Consider the following 21,728-nt stretch of genomic DNA (forward strand, 5'->3'; position numbering starts at 1 on the left):
AATTAGTAATTTGACCCTTTCTTAGTTACGCTACTGTTCTAAGACCAATTACGTTCATTTTAACATACTTCCCTGTAAATGTAATTCTTAGAAAGTACCTTAGCTTTCTTCGTATCGTTCTAAACAAGGGTGCATCGGCGCAGGTTACTAGTAAGAGAGCGTATGAAACTTGAAATTCACCACGTGTCACGGTGTAATTAGCCTTACACAATGTAATTATGCTAGAAACTTGGGTCACATTACTCTGCACGGCCGACGTCGCGACATAGTCAGGTAACGAGTTGCGTTAGAAGGATTATGACCGACTGTGTCTAGGGCGCATAATTTGTTTCTTCATGCGTAAGAACAGCGACGCAATATCGGGCCCGGTTTAATAGGATGCCACTTAAACACTGCGGATGGAATTACACACTAACGAAGTTCCAATTATTCGGCATTCGCTTGGAACGTCGCATCGGGTACCGCTTGCTTCTTCGCTCGTCCACACGAACGAGAAACGTCGATAAAGCGTAACGAGCGGAAAATTTCCCCTCCCGAGATGATCGATTAATTCACGATTTAAATTTTCTACCGTTTACCTTTTGCGTTAAATCTCGCCGTACCTTTAATTCTCGCTCAATTCGTCGAACACGAGTGGTACGACTAGAAAAATGTTGATTCGTTGACACCTTTTTTCTTTTAACATTAATAATTGTGGTTGGTTATGTATAATTAGTTTTTGTAATAATTATACAGAATAGGGTCCATCTAGTTTCAATTTCTCCACATAGTTCATCTAGATTTCAATTCTCTAGATAGTATGTCTATTGGAAAATTAATTAGGCATTAATCATTTTTATCTCTATCTCAAATGATTCAATTTGATAGAACACCTGTTGCATTGTAATTATATGAAAAGAATTTTAAAAAACAATTTCAATATCGCTACGTTTTTCCATTAACAAAAGACAAGGGTGTAGAGGAGTCAGGTCATTCGTTGTTCTCGTAAATCTTGGAGAACGTGGATCTCAAGATCCGTCCATTGAAATTCGTATTTCACGAGAGAGCAATTCAGTAATACATATTTCAAGCGGACCCCTTTCTCTTAGACTCTCCTTTCAGACGCTCAGCTCTGGCCGATGCTAAAGGTAAACTTTTGGCGGCAAAGTCGGTCGATCTCGAGTTTCCTTTGATCGAGGCATCCTCTTCTCCTGTCATCCATTTTTCTCAGGGTAAAGTAAACGTCGTTCGATCCACGGACAGAAGACCACGACACCTTTGCGAATCCTTCGGCTATCGATCATACGTACGATCAACTGCACAAAAGACACGTGCTTCGTTTGAACGGCTACCAATCGATTCCTATGTTATCTTGCTGAATAAACATAGTGCTTTTCGGCTTCTGCTAAAATACAGACTGTCTCTTAATTTTGACGATATTAATATCAAAAGTGATTTAGAAACAAAATAATATAGCTTTTAGCTATTAAATTTCATATAATTTAGAAATATGAGTAATGACAGAAATATCAATACAAATTCTCCCGCGTGAACGTTTGTACGCAATTGGTGGAGGACCATAGGCCTATACATATATAGGGGACCTTCTCACCTGCTTCGTCACTCTCCTCGGGACGTCCGAGAACTCGGGAAAGGGCCAGGAATCCCGGAACTCGAGGAAAATCCGGGAAAAAGTGGTGAGATTAGGAGTCTATTATTAAAAATCCTTTCAATTATTAAATGTTACAATAGCATTTCATTAAGCTGGTAATTAAATTTTTCTTGAATCTATATACCTCTATTTAAGTAGGTCCTTTATAACTAATTTTAAACTCCTGAACCTTTCTTGAACCCTTTCTATAACGAAATAGTAGGTTTTGTTCCAGCCGATGTAAATCTGGTTCTGTTATATTTTTGTTCAATCTCCCTCAAATAATTCATTTAATTCCTCGAAATGGTAACAACTTCATTTTAACTCGGTTTCACGATGAAGAAATAGACTGAACCTATGGAAACTTCAAAATTGAAAGACAGATTTGATCGTCCTTTTATACTTCCATATGGATCGCTATTGACATTTTTATTAGGAAGTTCGTGCTCGGACCAGCTAAAGCTTACAGTTTCGATTACTTAGTAATTTAACCAAGCAAGGAAGGAATAGATCGATTTGGCAAACTCCTATTTATTACTTTGGTTTTCTAAATATATTTTTATCAAGTTTTATAACTCGTAATTCAAATACTTGCGTATGTAACAACTACGTTTGTAATATTATTATGATTAAAATAAACAAGACAAGTGAGAGGAAACAAGAGAAATAGGCGATGAGAACGCGAAATTACGTGCAAGTTCTAGGATACAGGGGGCAAGTAGAAACATACCTGCATATCAACGTGAAATTCTGCTTGAGATTCTCCGCGTGGCATGGCATAGTTACTCGTTGCACTCGGAACTTCATCCGCATTCGCGTGTGCACCCGACGTCGTCGCAACCCTCTGAGTAAGCGGCAGCGACGCGCGTCGGGACGCCTCAAACGAGTCCGAGAACGTGTCTGCACCGTGTCCTGAAGAGTTTTTAGCGTAAACTTCGTTCATCTGTATAGTTTCCTTGTTCTCTAGGATTTTATATTTATATTTACTCTTTCCGTTGTCTCATGGTAAAATTAAAATAATCCACATGATTTTTTAAAAATATTAAATTAAATTGCAGCCACAGTTCGATCAATATTTTTATTCTTCTAAATATAATATCATCATACTATTGTATTCTTTCTTTTTAAATTCGTCTATTTCCCTTGATATTTTCTTGTACCCATTTTATCCTCGTCATTTTCAAACGTCAGTCAGTCGATGAACTTGTCAATTTTCGTTGCCGACACGCACGAAACGATCGACTGGCATACGTGAACCCGATTTTTCGAGACTAGGATAGATTGACACTTCCGCCGCGCGTTCTTTTTCATGAAAAATATCCATAATAGACAAAGTCGTGCCTTTTAGCGTGAAAAACCTTGGAATTGAATGGAAATTCAGCTTTCATGCTATTCTGAAAAATAGAATTCTTACCTCTCAAAACTATCATGATATTATTAGATAGATATAAATAATTTAACATTTTGATGGTCATACATTTTATTAAATTGATAATTTCTGCAATATCAGACTTTTTTTTATACCTAATGAAAATTATTGTCAGGGTGAACCTGACCCCCCAAAAATGTCGACTTGTTCCTTCGCCATATAAGATTTCAAGGTTCTAGGATTAAAAAAATTTCAGAATTTCAGGATTTCGAAATTTCAAAAGCCAAAGAATATAAAATCTTTTAATTTTAAGATCTTAAGGTCTCAAAATCTTTCTCGTCAGAAAAACAATTTCACTTACGCCAATGAGCACACACGCTATGTAATGCAATGAATCTTTCCAAAAAAGAAAATTAATGGTATTGTATGAAAAAAAAAAAAAATGTTCAAATGGAACAGTGTTTAAAACGTTTTCATGTATTGTCTGTTACAGTTTGGACAGAGATCAGCCGTTCACATTCCAGCTGGGAGTTGGCCAAGTTATTAAAGGCTGGGACCAGGGATTGGTGGATATGTGCGTGGGCGAAAAAAGGAAGTTGACCATACCGCCGGAACTCGGATACGGAGAGAAAGGAGCCGGAAACGTAATTCCTGGAGGTAAAGTTCCTTCCCCTGATGTTCTTGCTGTCCGTTACGCTCGAAGTTTCTTATTATTTTACCGTGCTATCGGATAGAAATTAGTTTTACCAGAGACTGCGGTGAACAGTTGTTTTAATGAACTTTGCTTGAAATTCAATCCGAGATAACGTGTAAATAAGATACCTAAATATACAGCATGGAAATTGGAAACGATGGGTAAAAGTACATTCTACAGGGTGTGTCATAAAATAGAATTTCATTGATAAAGTAAATATTTTTGTATTTCTATAATTTCGTTCTATTTACAATAAACATATTCTCGTCAAGAAGCAATCGCAGTACATCAACATAATTTTGTAAATAATTATAACATACAGCATTTGTTACGCCTATAATAGAGTATTAAAGCTACTCTTCTCAAATTCGTGCGACTCTGAGGAAAAAAACTGTTGCTTATCGTTTCGTTCAGGAATTTCATATAAAATATTGATGATAGAGGTTGAAATGGATTTAATAACAGGCTCACATTTATGACATTCGGTAATAAAAGTTCGCAAAAAAATTGAGAACTTGAGAATTTACAAAAATTTTATTAGTCGAGAGTGTATGAAGTTATTTCAAATACATTCAGATTTATGTTAATTGTATAATTAACAAAAAAAAATTTTTTTTTTATTTTCGAACTCTTATTGCTGCGATTCTTTGATTTTTAAAATAAGAAAGAATTCTAACAAATGCTTAGTCTTTTCAAATTATCGGTCGATTCTTTCTTTTTTCGAGATGGAACAAATGAGATTGGCGGTTAAATCGATACAAAAGAGATCGTTAGTAACGGACTAAAAAATGCAATTGCACGGAAATCCAATAAAGCATCAACCATTAAATCGAGCACTAGCTATCCACGACCAACTCGGTTAGATCAACAGTGGGGTCTGGTTCGCTCATTTTTTTCGGGAAAGCTCTCCCGTTGGATAAATCGACGGCTTTTCCCGAATATGCATCTTCGATCGCAATCGTTCCTGCGTTTTATAGAGAGCTCGGTTTTGTTTGGCGAACCCTTCGTTTCACGCGAAGAATAGATCGGATCACGATAAGCTGACTCAATAATGTTGAATGATCAGCTTTCCGATACTAGGGAATACAGTCCTCTGTTGATAACTTCTTTGTGATTGAAAATATTTAAAGCAAATGGTTTTTATACGCATTGAAATGGGATGGGCTTCCATACCGAGGCTTTAAAGTCCTAAAATTCTAAACATTCAAACTTTTGAATTCCCAAATTCCAAAGTTCCAAAGTTTCAAAATGCCAAATTTCCAAAATTTCAAAGGTCTAATATTCCAAACTTCTGATATCCTAAAATTTCAAAGTTCTATAATTTCATGGACTTGGACCACCCAGGAAAAACCTTTTTTATGCTTCAAAAAACAATTGCAATATCAGTATTTCAATTACACTGCTTCGTTATATTCTCCATTGTTGGGGAAACCGCTATCAAACGTAATAAAAGTTGGTGAAGTAATAACAATTGAAAGTAATTCTGCAACCATTTGGAAAATTCTAAAGTTTTTCCCGTTTGTTTACCGCGAAGTTCAGGTAGCGAGAATTTTTCACGGTTTCTTTGTGTTGTCGGAATGCTGTATGTGGTTCTTTGTTGCGGAAGAACGTGCAACGAGAAGTTACAATGTTCGAGGGGTTTGCAACAGAAGCGGAGTAAATGCGGTTTATGCGTTTTATGGTTAATTAACTTCATCGTCGGCCAACACCGGTTCACTCGTTTCCTTTGTAAAAAATAATTGCGGTACGACGTTTAAGCTGCGCTGAGGATATTTGTTGAAGCTCGTTAGTGTTGGTCCAAGCAACTTGTTTTTTAACGTTACTGAATGGATCCGACGCGATTCAATGAACGCCGAACGCTATTATCTTTGATGGAAAAAAAGGAGGGTAATTATTTGAACCGGCTCTTGAAAACAATTTTAAGGTTGAACAATTAAACGGATCTAGATAAGTTTTTAATTCGAACGTGTTTTTTCATTTCCACGTTTTTATGCTCGCGATAATTCGTTCTCTGAAAATATAATTGCTCAACGAAATGAATTCCGTGAAAATCTGCTCGTCTACGATGGAAGATTAATTAAAACTGATAGTGTGAAAGTACAGCGATTGAAATAATTGAAAGATTCTCCATTTTACGACGTTTTACTAATTGAAGCAGTAAAAATTTACAGAAAGTATCAAACTAGTCTTCCTTTGTTTCTCTTGAACTCTTGATTTACATAAGAGAAAATGTTGACTTCTGACAAAAGTCAAACTTTTAACGCTAAAATCTTTATTATATATTCTGTATGAAATATCGAAGTGACAAGGATGTACATTTTCCTGCTTCTCTTTCTCCTTCGTACAATACGATCATCAACTTTTTCTGTAGATTAAAAGTCACAAAATCTGGACTAGTTTGCTACCAGAATCTAGGTAAAAAAGAGAACGATAGCTTTAGTGGTCTGAGATTGTGAACGAAAACTGTTTCCTCTCGGCACAATGGGACAAAGAACAAGAGAAAGAAAATTGCGTACAAAGAAAAGGAATTTGATTCCATCTATCGTCGATGTTGCAACCAGTTGAGAAAAAGAGGAACCTTTTCGAGCATTTACCAGTGTTCCAAGACGAGATGGGAGTGGTTTGTTCTTTAACTTCCATCGAGTACCCCTTCCCATGACTTACTGTTAAAACATTTCACTCGGGGTTTATCCACTTAAGCTTCTATTTAAGAAATTAATTTTAACCGATTAGACTCTTATGAGTTTCTTAGCCTTTAACTGTTTACAAACAGAAAGTTGAAATAGTTTGCATTCGACTATCCTCAACAATGCAAATTGTAATTAGAACTATTTACAGAGTTCGTGGAACGTGACATGACTTAAAGTTTAAATGTAACAAACTAAATCGTACATGTAGTAGAGCTGAATTACAACTTCTGTAATTGGAAGCGAGGTTATAATTTAACTTCTCTACAAATATGATCCTGGTTTGTCATGTGTGAACTTCAACTTACAAGAGTGTGACCTGATATTCTAATGTAGCACGTTGATTATATTTTTTAACTGAATATGTATGCGAACATAGTTGTTGACAGCTGATCAGCTCTGTGAATTAAACATAATTGAATAATTATAAAAGATAATAGGGACCCATTATTTTCAATAGCATTGCTATTGTATTCAGCATCAGAATTAAAGGGTGGTCTAAGGGAGGCTGCAGCCTGGGACACGTTACAAGCCTTCCATTTACTACATCAGCAACTATTGAATAAAATTTCTTTTTCATTGTTTCCTTTTTTCCTTAGAATCAAATATTATTTAATTTTACTTATAATAATTTTTAATTTTTCAACCATGTTCTTCAGCCCCCAGAAATTTCAATTCAGTCCTGATTATACTAACAACATCAGGTAGCAAATTAAAAATGTAAATTTTCAAATTAACTATTCTTATCTTTAATAATTAGTGTCGCTAATGAAATTAATTGATTTTCAAATTTAAGGTTTTAATTTACTACCTAAAGTCATTACTGAAATGCTGATGACCCCGCAGTAATCAACGTATTAATTCTAAACAGTCTTCGGACAATTATTGAACTACACAGTAGTATACTCGATCATTTAACTTCCAGCAGACTGGTAGCCAGACGCGACACATCGTTCGCCGTATTAATTGCGCCTGTTTAAGTAGTGAATAATTGAACGGCATATTTCATTAGAACACGGCTTAATCGCGATGGGGCCGTTCATAATTAATACGGGGGACACGCGTGGCTGGTGCACAGTTCTCTCGTCTGCGTATGGTTCGTTAAATTTTCGTGAAAATTTCGCGCACCAGCGAGAAATTCTCTCGTTATCGGCAAAAGTGCAGCACGGTTCAGAGTATTGTGTAATCCGGACAGATTTGTCATTCTTATCGAGAAGCCGGTTCTCTCAGGTCGATGGGGTTACCGATTGCGTAAGAATCGCTTGGATGAAATTGATTAGTACTTACGTTATTCTGGAAATATTTTATCTTCTATAAAGTTGTGATGATGTAATAAGCATAGTTGTGGAACATCTTGGCGTAATTATATTTAATCACAACTTCTTCTTTAATTCCTTGCATTATAATTATATTTAGCTAACTCTGATATAATTTCTTCTAGGTAAAGAATAATTATGAAAAAAATTACTAGCAGCTCTCCAATAAAGACTGCAGCTCCCCTTTTTTAAAATAAAATGAAAATTACTGTTTCATTGGGTGTACCTACTAATTAATTCTGTAATCTTTCTTTTCTTATTTAAAAATTTCTTTTTAAAAAGTCTAAAATTAGAAATGCAGAATTTGGAAATTTATAAATATAAAATTTCAAATGTTAATATTTCCAAATTTCCAATTAACGTAATTTTTATTATTATTATATTTTCACGCTACTTTTCAAATACATAGAAGCGCAAGAAAATATTTAAAATACTGAAGGCACTTTACAAAAATCTTTGTAAATAATTACCTTTGATTTCATTAATGATATAACAGCCCTTTTATTATAAATTCTTAGTAGTCTCTATTGGAAAAAATTGTTACGTTACTTCGTCGCGTCTTTCACGAAGAAAGTTGTCAATTATTTCAGCAATTTCTCGAAATTTCTCGATCGTTTAAACGAAAAGAATGGAAGATTGGTAGTAAACGTCAGCGGCAAGGGTTCCGTCATACGTCATCGACGAGGGCTCGAAATACGGGACAGGTTTTTCGTCGGGAACAGAAGCGTACAGATCGTCGACGGGCAAATAATAGAAAAGCCGCGGCAATCGTCTTTCGTCAGCATTGACAGAGACGTATTGGATTTTTATTGGGTTTCGAGCAATCAATGCGGCGGACGCGTGTCGCTCGCCTCCCAAGGACCAGTGAAACATAATGGAAAATCAGTACCTACGAAAAACCATTTTCCCATCTCCCTTTTCCCTTCTCGTTCTTTGGTCAACTTTTTTCTACGGGAACGTTTAAACGATATTAGCCAGAAATTCGAGATCGCGAATTTCGTTTGGAACTGCTGGAAAACGTGGCCACTGTATCTGCCAACGAGATATTTGCAAGTCTGAGTGGAAAGTTTTTCGATCCTGTTCGAAAACGAGACTGTTACCGTGAAATATTTTATTAGAGCCCCTCTGAAGCGTGGTCTTTACAGAGAGAAAGAATTTTTGAGCTCGCGATTTCGAGGGTTTAAGTAGAAGGAGATACTTTTAAAAATTGTAAAAGTAGGACTCAATTTCTTAGCTTAGAGTTTCTTAAACTGCAATCCGCGACCTGATGCAAGTTTTCAAATAGACGAAATTTTTTCGAAAATATTATAATAATCGTCCTGTGAAACGTACACCCTGTTTCAAAATTGTCAAATTTTACAATTGTAATTAAAGGTAACAAATTAACTCAAAAAGTATCGCAATTAATTAACGTTTACTTGTAAACTTACAATTGTTTCAATGCTCTATATTTATATTAAAGAATTAAAAGAATTACTGTACAATGTCGATTCATTATCAAGTGTACTTAAATTCCAAAATGGGTACGAAACGCGAGGTGTCACGATGTTTCGGTTAATTAACAAGAAATAAATTGTTTAATTAAATGTTTCGTTGCGATGCACATTTGAAACGCGACAGAGGACGGTAATTAAAGGGGGATCGAATCGAATTTAACGAGACAGCAATTGTTTCCTACGGGAATGGTGTCATTTGAAGTTTTATATCGTCCCAGGGTATTTGTAAATGCCGTTTAATCGATAATTAAAGCGAATGCATTAAACTTAGGAAATATTTAAATTTCTGTTTGAAAGTTGTTTATTTTCTTTGCATACATTTCTTATAGGATATTGTGCAAAAATTTTATCAACTAACCAAATGGTATATTTTTGATTTCAGGTGCCACTTTATTATTTGATGTTGAGTTAATCAATATCAGCGATTCTCCACCAACTGCAAATGTGTTCAAAGAAATTGACAGCAACCATGACAACCAGTTATCCCGCGAGGAGGTGAGAACAATGGCAAGATCTCTTTTAATTTCTTTTTAAGGGTCATTGTTGGTGACGGTTGTAGCATAAGTATAGTTTTAATAATTATGTATTAAGTACAACTTGCCAAAATTTAGTTCGACAAATTTTTATTTTGCATGAAAAGTTAATCAAACTCATTCGCGAGAATTTTGTGTTACAACTTTTTCTTGTGGTTTAATAAAAAAAAATCAACTAACAGCTTCTTTTACGTTGTAAAATTGGTGCGGATCAAAGTAGAGACCAATCACGACATTGCTGCCTGCCAGCTTTATCTCTGCGTGCAAGTGCAAAGGATTAACGTGTACACATTGTACAGGGGAAAGAGTTGTAGCTCGAAACGTTTTTCACCTTTTTTCGACCGTAACAAACAGAAGCAACTAAATCCTTTGCCATTTTTCCACCCTTGCTTCGTGTATCTATATGTATATGTGTAGATACATTTTGATCGCTTTGAAATATTGTGCAACTTCTCGAGCGGAGATATATTACATCGAAGTGAATTTGGAACTATGTTTGCAATTTTTCATTTCTTCTATGTTTCAATAAACAGAAACATAATTTATTGAACAATTTTCAAAATATATTTAGTAATAACCTGGAATTTACAAGGATCACATTTTGTCATTAACACTAGGGTAACTTAGACCTTTTTCTAAGGTGGGCCAGATACCTTAGACATTTTGAAATTTTAGAATTTTGGAACTTTAAAATCTTGAAACTCTGGATTTTTAATATTTGGAAATTCTGAAATTTTCAGGATTTGCGACGTTGCAATTCTGAAGTGTAGAAGATCTGAAATTTTGGAATCTTAAAATTTTACAATAGTGATGGTCCACATTTTTGGGGAGGGGCCATTCAAGATTTTAAAGGCTCACTCTGGCCCCTATCTAATTACGCTGATAGTCATCAGAGTTTATTCTTAAACGACGGTGCCGAGTCACTCGTGACCCAGATCTGATGCTTAGACTAACAATAAAATAAACATTAACATTTTCTTCATTCAATTGAAATTATTGCTAACAGCCCGTCGTTGAAGAATAAAGAAAAGAAAAATGCTTCCTTGAAATTGAATTTCGTGTTATGTTTGCGCAGGTGAGCGAGTACCTGAGGAAACAGCTGATCGAAGCGGAGCAGGGTGGCAGCGAGAACGAGGAGGTAAAGAAGATGCTGGGGGAACACGATAAGCTAGTGGAGGAAATCTTCCAGCACGAGGACAAGGACAAGAATGGCTTCATCTCCCACGACGAGTTCACCGGGCCGAAGCACGACGAGCTCTGAAGTCTTCGTGCCGCGTCGCCGTGTCTTCGAGCACCGCGTCGCCGTCGGCGTCGTGTCTCGCGCCACCACGTGTTCACATCCGTGCGGAATCGCCTCTTCGAATCCTATCCGGTCCGCGAACGTCACCACTGAGAGTCACAGACAGTTGTGTATCGATCGTGATCGATCGTTTTATCCGTGGACTATCAAACATCCGCTTCGTCTGCAACTCGGTGAAAATCTTTCGAGGGACAAAAGAGATGCTGAAGAAACGGTTCTCTTCCTCGTTGGGAAGTTTCTCTCGCCAGTGTTGATCGAAGAAGCAGAAAAATATAACACTCGACGCTCATCAAATATAAATTCGTTCGCAGGCATTCCTCTTCATCGATCGTCGGACTGACTGTTACTCTGTACAGTAAGGAAATCAGGAGACGAAACTCTCTGTATATTCTCGAACTGGGACGCTCGAACGCGTTAACGAAGACGAAGAGGTTCCCGAGGAAGAGAAGCAACAGACTCGACGCTGTTGATCGAGCGAAACAATAATTACACGGGCTCCGAAGAGGGAAAGCTACGTCTGAAAAGTTTTCAAAGGACCTTACGCTTTTCGCTCGTGGATGCTGTTCACAATGACGCGTTTAAACGCGAAACAACAGTTAAGTGCGCGGCTTTGAAGAAGAGTAAACCGCGAAGACACTGGTCGAGTGCTGGTCGAAATCCTGGCGGGAAGCGAGGCTGTTTTACTTAACATAATGATATATATATATATATAAATATAAATATAGATAGAAAGAAAAAGAGTGACAGGGAGGACGGAAGAAAGAGAGAAAGATTATGAAAGATAGAAGAGAGAAAAAGAGATAGGGTGAGAAAGAGAAACCGAGAGAAAGTGTTTTTTCTACACGACTATAGTTGTTAGCGTATATCAATTAAGCGCATCGACTTAACGGTGCTATAAATCACACGCGAAAGAAACGTTTCTGTCCTTTCTCTCGAAAGCTTCTTCTTTTGTTTCTTTTTTTTTTATCTAACCCTCTTCGCTGTATCACAACACCCCCGATCCCCTTTTTCACGAGCATCAAACCCCACCGGCATTCTCGGTCACGAATGTCACGCGAGAGGCTTAAAATTGGACCGGAAAAGGAAACTCGAAGTGGGAAACGACGTAAACAGAGAGAGGAAAAAAAAATTTTCGAGGATGCGTGGTGGAAATGAATGGCGGTCGCATAGACGAGATCTTTTTCTCGCATGATCGAAGCTATCATTATTACATTTTTAAATTGATACGTTTTTATTACTACATTATATTGTATGTTGTTAAAGATGGACGAAGGTTAATTAATAAATCGTGTGTCTTGAGCACAGTTTGTTATACAAGGCGAGTTGGTTCATTCCTACCCCACTTTAAATCTTATTCCCTTTGTCCTTTTCGTTGATTTAAAGGATTCGATTTTTATTGAAGACAAATTGAATCATTCCTCTTCATGAAATATTAGATTCATACATACATATGAAATACCAGATTAACAGCCAGTGACGTTCCTAGCATCACCCAGTGCGGTAATTCATGATATTTAAAAGCGTAATTCATTATATTATTAACTTGGAATTATTTTATTTTGTAAAATGTCGTCGGTATCGATCATAAGCTGAAAAAATTGGGTGTCACTCAGTGTTGGCCACACTCTCCCCCTTCCCCCAAAGACAGCGCTGTCAACAGCATGATTAATAGGCTGCTACATTAAGTATACATTCGTTATTAAATCAGGCTTCCCCCCAAAAAATGGCGGTATACGGTTTCCCACCCATCTTCCGGTAACTACAGATCCAACAAGACTGGACATGTTTTTGTTTTCGAGCCACCACCAACGTGGACAGAGCGAAGAGGCGCAGCAAGGGGAAGCTGATCAGGCCCTTTAGTCAACAATAGATATTATGGGTAGGTCCATCAGGGCCGCAGGCGTCAGGAGTGGGCGCTCCGGACGCCTTTGCACGCAGCCCGAAGAAAGCTCGGCACCGGATGCGATCCCCGGTGTCAGAGGTAGATCTTTGTTTCGTTCTCCCCTGAGATGGGCACTTGTGTGCTAGACATGGAAGGCGCCGGAGTAATACACATAAAGTCCCGGAGCCCTCCTTGAGCGCCAGTATTGGTCGCCGTGGGGTTTTAGTCAGTAGGAATCGGACACTCCCCTGCCGCCCCCCAGGGACGGTAGGGAGTCTTGTGCAAGATTTCTCCACGTTAAAAAAAAAAAATATTTACAGCCACTGATTCGAGTAAAGGTAGCTGGCTGCGGCACCGTTGTCAGTCATTCGACCTAGCGCGAAATGAAACGTTCTCAGTCTTATGGTGACCGCCGAGGGGTGCGGATCTACCACCAGTTAAACATAGATATACTCTTATTTAATTTTGTGCGATCATTTAATTTGCTATATTTCTTAACTTATTGAACAAACACATTAGGAGGATGAGCGTGTTGATTTAATTACTTCTGTTTGCCTCGCATATTATTTTATCCTTTTATTCATTATTTTACTCCTATTTGTGGGACTTGCCGGGACCACACTCAGAAGTCATTTATTATTTTATCCCTCTTCATGGCCCCAGACTCACCCTCTCCAGTTGTTCATAATCTTATTTCCTTTTATGGACCAAGGCCACCCTTCGCAGATATTTATCTTTTTCATCCTTTTCATGGATCCCGCGGGGACTACCCCCAAAATCATTGTATACCCGTATGCCTTGTACCATTCCATTCCTTACATCTCTGGATTCCTCACATCCCTGCTTTCTTTATATACCTGCATTCCTTACATTCCTGCTTTTCTTATAAACCTGCATTTCTCAAATCCCTGCTTCCTTTATATACCTGCACCCCTTACGTCTCTGCATTCCTCACATCCCTGCTTTCTTTATATACCATCCCCTACATTCCTGCTTTTTTTATAAATCTGCATTTCTCACATCCCTGCTTCCTTTATATACCTGCATCCCTTACGTCTCTGCATTCCTCACATCCCTGCTTTCCTTACATCCTTGCTTTCCTTACATGCCTGCATTCCTTAACACCTCTGCATCCCTTACATCACTGCATGCCTTACATCCGCACATCCCTTATACGCCTTTAACCATTACAACCCTTACATCCCTGTACCAGAGCGCCAGAGTTTCTGCGAAATGTAGTTCCTTTTTTGGCCGTCAGAGGACGCCGATTCGACATCGAAATTTTAGTTCACATTTTTGCCACCAGAGGGCCAGAAATTGAGCAAGATTTAGTTCCCTTTTTCGCCACCAGAGGGCGCTGATTCGACATCGAAATTTTAGTTCACATTTTTGCCGCCAGAGGGCCAGAAATCGAGCAAGATTTAGTTCCTTTTTTCGCCACCAGAGGGCGCTGATTCGACATCGAAATTTTAGTTCACATTTTTGCCGCCAGAGGGCCAGAAATCGAGCAAGATTTAGTTCCTTTTTTCGCCACCAGATGGCGTTGATTCGACATCGAAATTTTAGTTCACATTTTTGCCGCCAGAGGGCCAGAAATTGAGCAAGATTTAGTTCCTTTTTTCGCCACCAGATGGCGCTGATTCGACATCGAAATTTTAGTTCACATTTTTGCCGCTAGAGGGCCAAAATTTCTGCAAGCTTTAGTTCCTTTTTCTGCCCTCAGAGGGCGCTGATTCGACATCGAGAATTTAGTTCACATTTTTGCCGCTAGAGGGCCAAAATTTTAGGTCCGATTTTGAATGCTAGAGACTGCAATGCATGGATATAAAGGGTTGCAGAGATGTAAGGGACACAGAGATGTAAGGGTTGCAGAGATGTAAGGAATACAGAGATGTAAGGGTTGCTGGGGTGTACTGAATAAGGGCTGCAGAAATGTACAGGTTATAGGAATATAAGGGACTCAAGAATTTGTAAGGGAAGCGAGGGACAGGCAAGAGATACAAATGACACAAGGGATGCAAAGGTTCTGCAAGGGTTGCAAGGTATACGCAAGAGACCCTAGGTCTACAAGAAGTTAGCCGAGGTTCACAAGAGCATCCCTTGTGAACTTATTTGATGGGCTCTGAAAATGAAGTGCCTTACCTCTCGGTGGTCGCTATAAGACTGGAGTAGTTGTCACCTCGGTATAGGTCAAACGGTTGACAGCAGTGGGACAAGGGTGGGGCGTAAGTACAAGGCCCATAAGGAAGTATAAAATAATGAATAATTGGGAATGGTGGGCCTTCGTCCGTAAAGAGGGACATGATGATAAATAATTGCAGTGGGTGGTCTTTACGAGTGCCCAAAAGGGGGATAAAATGCCTTCTTGATGATGACTTACCTTGTCCTCACCAAAATTCACAAACTGTAAATCAAAGGATTTAAGAAGTTAAGGTAGAAAATCAATGAAACAATTCTTTTATTACTGTTCTCAAGATTTATTTCAAGAATCATTCTCGTCGAAAATTACAATAATTGCGCGCACAGGACGCGCGATAGTAAGGTAATGATTAAATTAATTAAGTTTCTAGGTTGCTCCTCCCGCAGAACAAATCACACCGTTTACAAATTTTCTAAGTATTGAAATACTTTACCTACGTACCTGTAGAATTGATCACAATTCTTTCTTTTTTATACAATAAAGACAATACTTTATTTCTAGACTTTATTAACACGTTAATTGACGCAGTGGAAAATCATCTCATTTACAAAAGATATAATTATTTCAATTTTCAATAATTCTCAAATATATGATCATCTGATTTCACAAAGATACGGTTATTTAATTTTTAATCAAAGTCAGCAAGATCTCCAAGGCAATTAACATGTGAATTTTTCAAAAATTCACTGTTCATCGACGGATTAGAAATTGGTATTAGGCACATGTTTGATACGTTTGTCCATTTATCGTTTCTGTCGTTCGAGTTTATAAATCCTCATGAAATTCAAAAGAGCCTTCTTTCCATACTTCGAAATAAAATTGATTCGAGTGTCGCTGAAAAATGTTTTCTATTTTGTGCCAGAGCATTTATTTCTAGGAAACTGTCACCATGGAAGATGCATCGGAAAAGTTTCCTTTTTTTCACGAAGAAAGATGGAGAGGATATAAAGTTTCAAAGTTGCCGCATTCGCTTGCGAAATGCTGACCCATAAGCTTGCTCCTGCCGCATTCGAGCTACCGGAAGTCGTATGAAACGAGGACTTTCATGAACGAATCTTCATTATTTACCGTCGTTTTTATCCCTCTGGTCGACCCGTGAACATCGAAATCGTATTATGAAATTTAATTAAAATCGTCTAATTTCGACACTTTTTATCATATAGGTGACAGGTTCGTTAAAAACAAACGCTCCTATGGAAAAATGAATTTTTCCCTTCTAATGTTAATCCGCAAAGTTTAATTAACGGTACGAGGAATTTGTTTCAACGAAAATTTTCCGTCATTTGATATTTTCTAAAAATCGTCAATCAATCGTGCAATTACACTTACAATTTCCTGGACTCGCCTATTAAAAATGACCCAACGAAGGAAATTTACGTATTTATAATAGCCATTGCTATAAAACTTTATTTTCTTGAAATTGATCTAATATTAATTAAATAAAATCACTTCTATAGCTGTGATCGCAATAGCATGCACTAAATTAAATTCTATCCCATCAAAATCACGAATCATCTTTTACAGTTTACAGCCTTTCGAATGCATTTTCACGTGAAATAATTAGTTTGCGTTATCAAGATATTATAAATATATCTGTTTAAAACATGGCTTTTGACTGTCAAGAGACTGTACTTATACAGTAACTAAATTTGGTGACACAAAAGTCATGGACACTATGTATTATAATATTAAAGATCAAGACTTACCATCACGCGAAAACGCACCCTTAAATTTAAGCAATTTGTTGCCAAGATTGTTTAAAAAAAGGAACGACAGTGCGCGCAATAAAGTCGAAAAATAGAATCGAAGATATCGATTTTTGTCTTTGACAACAAACCTCATAAAACCGATTGCTTTCTGTCAATATACAGAAAGTTCGATCGAAATACATGCTTGTATACCTATATATATATGTATATGTATATATATAATTCTATTAACGTATAACCTTGGTGTGGGTTTGCGATTCCGTTGTTCGTTTTGCATCAAGTTCGTAGGTGTCAGCTTGGTGAAATCGCAACATTCTGGCCGTGTCATCAACGTCCTATCGAAGGTTCGATGATCTTTCTTCTCTTCTCGTGGACGAGGTGCGGGGTTTGATTTTTATCACAGTCAGTAGCCCTTGATGTAGGCGGCGATGTGTTTCTTCTCCTCTTCCGAGAGGCCATTCTTCAGCGTTCTACGCACTACAGATTTTAGATTATTAGTATTTATTTCTATTCAGCTGGTATTAGAGTTTGAACATTTCATGTAATAAAGATTTTGAGTAACGTTCATATTTTAACGTCGCATTTTTTCGATTTCAAATTAGCTTAATTATCATTGGCGAAGTTAGGTAGAAGCCAGAGTGGGCCTAATCCTTTTATCCTTCTGAGATTCTAAGATTCTGAACTTTCAAAATTCCAAGGTTCTAAGATTCTAAGATTCTAAAACTCTAAAATTCCGAAACTGTAAAATTCTAAGATTCTCTTAAAAAATTTAATGGAATCAAAGATATTAAAGACTACCCCAGCCAAAAATCCTAGTTACGCCAATTACTATTTTAATACCTTAATATTTACTTCAAAATAATAATTTTGAATGCCCCAATTTTCCAATATTAAAAATACTCCACTGTCCTAAAGCCTCAACATTCTAATATTCCAATATTCTAATACTATGATTTATTTAATAACATATCAACTTTAAACCCATTAATATATAAATACATTGGCAGTTAAAACTAATAAATGTTACAAAATTAAATATACACGAAATGTTCATTTATCTAGTAAACAAAATAATCCGTTGGATGGGTCAGTCAGAGGCAAACATTCCAAATTAAGTTTGCATGCAATGAAAATGGATTTCCATTGTTAAATAATTCTCTACATACAGTTGTTCCATGAAAATCAATTAGAGGATAAAGATTCGAGTTAGTGAATCGTGAAAATACTGTATACGTACTTCGAACAATGCTGTTCAGAAGATTTACGACAGCATCAATGAAAGTATTAATAGCAAACGATTTAGACGTTTCAAACAATGATTGATCAAGTGCAAATTAATTCGGTATTTATTATTAATACTGCGTGCATCGACTGATCACATAACAAATGACTGGTTTGAACTTGCATATATAATTATGAATAGTGGTTAATAGATTCGGAAAATTATCACGGGTATTTGCAGCTTTTAGCTTGAATAATTTTGATGTTCGATGCTTGTGATTACTGTTATCGAAATTATTAAAGACTTAATAATAATTCAAAGGAATTTACATTGAAAAATAGTAATTCCATGTTACAATTTTCATTTTTAATACAGTAATAGTTATTGAAAGTTTTGTAATTAAGTCATTCATTTTATTTGCAACAACCTAATACTTTAATGAAACTATTGAAATAAAGAAATGAAAGGTATAAAAAAAATTCAGAAAGGAAGCGGTGAAAATGTATAATAAATTATCGCGTTGTATGATCGATTTTATTTGATGTTGTTAACGAACAGAAAGCAGTGTAAGCGCATTGTCTCTCGGTAATTAGGGTTTCATTATCGGCCGTAAACACGAGATCAATAACATGGTACACCACTGGGAACGTGTTTCGTAAGTGCTTGGTTACGGATAACAAAGCTTATTACTTTGCTCTTCGAAATTCAGATTTTTTTTCCTTCTTTTTCGTAATAAGCGTTCGTTAACTACTGCTTCATAATCTCGAACGGTCAATTAATTTCGAAACTGCTATTATAATATCCTTAAACGTTTCTACCATCCTTCTATTCCAAATTTCTATACATATGCTGCCTTAAAAAGGACGTACATATATCATAAATGCTACAAAATAAATCATAAAATTCTTTGCAATTTATTATTTGCAACGAGAGTTTCTGAAGTAATCCATGAAAGCTTATTAATAGATTAGTCGGAAATCTGTTCTTGTCAATTATTTCACTCACCACAAGTGCACAGTACCGAGCATAATAGCATTCCCCAAGAAGAATGGCGACAAGCTCCCCCTATAGACTTCCCCCTTCCCAGGCTCCCATCTCTTCTGGTAGGTAGCTTCAGGGAAAATGACAACGTAGGGTAAGAGGCCCCATATATATATATACATATAAATTTCGAGGATTTCTGCTTATCGTATATCGGAATTTTCCCTAGGGAAGTCTACTTTGTTCGGTACTGTACACCTTTTTTGAGGCAGCCTGTATAATTCCTCTAAGCTTTAATACCAATTACTCCGACAATTATGTGAAACTGGGTCGTTAGGTATTAAAAGGGAAGATTTCTCTTCGTTAGCAAAGATTTTTTAGCGAACATCGAGTTGGCCAATTTTCATGCACCGTTGACTTCCGGTTTCCCGGATAAATCGGTCGCGCTTCGACTGGCCGACAAACAGGAGGACCCGGGCGACCCGATTTATTTACCGTGACGTGTGTGCGTTCCGCCCGCCTCGGGGACACGACTGTGCGCCGCGACGCTCCGTGATCACGTTATTAACGAGACGCCGTCGATTCGTGTTTATCGTGTATCGGTTCGTAGTCGCTCTCTATCTGAACTACTTAGTAAATATTTGCCGCAACAAACAAGGAGGATCGATGCCAACGAAATTATTCACTCGTTGCTTCTTTCGACATGTACAGACACACACATACAGGGGGATGATAATTTGATTCCTGGCAGTATTTGATATCAAAGGAGCATCGAAGCTGTCTGATATTTCGTTGATTCCTTCACTATGATAAAGGATATTTAACGAGATCGAGGAAGTCGTTTAAACATGATTGATCAAAGTCAAATGATTTCTGTTTGGATACAAGTTGATGCGATTATATGGAACTATTAGCGAAAGGTATTAGCTGGAATTTAATTAGCACTCTCAGGTTTATGTTTATTCGGTTGGAAGACCTTCAGAAAATCTACTGACAGTTTCACCATTGGTGTAACTAGGTAATAGGGGAATGTCGTGGTCCTAGCTCTCTAAAAACTGTGGGTTGCCATCCTCTTATCATTTCAAGATTCAAAGATTCAAAGATCCAAAAATTAAAAAATTCAGAAATCCAAAAATCCAAAATTCTGTGGACTTGCCTCATCCCTGCAAAAAGTTTCAGTTACGCCAATGCCTTTGATCCTCTAATTGCGTTACTAAATATGAATTTCACATCGTCCAGTATTATTTTCACGTTTATTATTAATTTTCTGTTTATATTATTGTCGTATTTCTCTTATTGTCACCTGCCTTTGAAATAATTCATTATTCTCTTTCAAAGCAGATGCACTATAAAGACCAATCAGCCTCGTGTCAGTCATTCTCACAATAAATGGACTCCCTCAGGCTCGTGTAACAAGCCTGTTACGTAATGTACAAGCAGAATTATTTCGTGAAATGATTAGGGAGTGGAACCGACAGGTATATGAACGTTGTACATTAAGGTGTATTACGGTAACATCGCAGAAATATTATACGTAGGGGAACGCGGAGCAAGTTACATAAGGCACTTTCGTAATTCTACTATCAGTAATATTAAAGCCTGTTTAACCTGAATGAATTCATTAATAATTACAAGCCACTGGTGTATTCATAGCTCATCCATGTAATAATAATCGTTTTGATTGGCAAAAATATCAGAGAATACGAATCCTTTCACTAATTGATATAAATTATTCAATTTAAAACATGCTGTAATTAGTAAAAACTATAATTTTCTTGTTCACAATTCAATCGCTTCTTCGATATCGAAGAGTATTTTGACTTTTTGTAAATTATTTAATTTAAAATATGGCATAGTTAACAAGGACCATCATTTTTTTGTCCACAAGTCAATTATTTCTTTAACTCTCAAGTTTCCATTATACTCTTCTAAGGTGAAGATTCAATTTTGTGCCAATGATTGTATTGATTATAATAATTTTCCTACTATGTTCCTTTTCCACGCTTCTGCTTTTACAATCAACGATTGCAATTCGTTAACTACGTTTAACTTTCGAAGATTCTACATACATTACAGTAAATTAGGAACTTCCTTGTCGACATGCAGTAGACGTGGTTGAAAATTTCCACGGACGGCGCGTGAATATCATGCGAAATGTAACCGAGCACGGAAACTTCGATGTAAAAACTTGTGCCAATGTTAGGAAGACATATTTTCTTGGCTTAAAGAAACATCTTTCACCGCGAATCACGTTGCACGCGAACGTCAGAATTTCTCTTTACACTTCCTGTTCCGTCTCGAATGATGCAGTTTTGAATTAGAATGAAAAATTTAATGCCATTCGCATATATAGTAATCTGTCTATAACATTTTAAAATTACTTTTAATATTAATATCGTGAAAATTAAGATTTTTATTTTCTTTAGGGATACTTGCTTTACTCGACACTGTACATTTTAAAATGTTTCAATGAAAGATGATTTTACAACGTGTAGTGAATTGAAAATCTCGTGCAGTTTCACGTGTCAGCCTTCGACAAATAATTACGAATTCATAGAAATTTGCAATTCCAATCTAGCGAGCAATTAAACAAAAAGGAACTATGGAAAAATAAACTCCTAAATAAATTTCGTTCGAAGGCAACCGATACACGTTCGCCAAGATTTTTGTTTAAACATCAAACCTTGTTATTCTTTCGAATATGAAAAC

General features: G+C 36.8%; 2 protein-coding genes across 6 annotated transcripts in view; one reads left to right on the forward strand and one right to left on the reverse strand.

Moving 5' to 3' along the window:
- The window catches only part of Fkbp14 (peptidyl-prolyl cis-trans isomerase Fkb14), a 76,360-nt gene extending 64,362 nt beyond the window's left edge, over positions 1-11,998 (forward strand). The window contains exons 2-4 of one of the 2 annotated variants that reach the window (XM_034340104.2): positions 3,493-3,656; positions 9,575-9,699; positions 10,801-11,998. In XM_034340104.2, coding sequence (XP_034195995.1) covers positions 3,493-3,656; positions 9,575-9,699; positions 10,801-10,986 — 475 coding nt within the window. In that variant the 3' untranslated portion in view covers positions 10,987-11,998. The remainder of the gene's footprint in view (positions 1-3,492; positions 3,657-9,574; positions 9,700-10,800) is intronic. The other variant, XM_034340105.2, reaches the window with a different exon arrangement.
- Positions 11,999-15,363: 3,365 nt separating this feature from the next.
- Fhos (Formin homology 2 domain containing) overlaps positions 15,364-21,728 on the reverse strand; it is a 157,638-nt gene continuing 151,273 nt past the window's right edge. For all 4 annotated transcript variants that reach the window (XM_034340353.2, XM_034340355.2, XM_034340354.2 and 1 more), the window contains one exon: positions 15,364-17,293. In XM_034340353.2, the coding sequence (XP_034196244.1) occupies positions 17,220-17,293 (74 nt within the window). In that variant the 3' untranslated portion in view covers positions 15,364-17,219. The remainder of the gene's footprint in view (positions 17,294-21,728) is intronic.

This window comes from Osmia lignaria, chromosome 10 (assembly GCF_051020975.1).
Source record: "Osmia lignaria lignaria isolate PbOS001 chromosome 10, iyOsmLign1, whole genome shotgun sequence".
Lineage (NCBI taxonomy): Eukaryota > Metazoa > Arthropoda > Insecta > Hymenoptera > Megachilidae > Osmia > Osmia lignaria.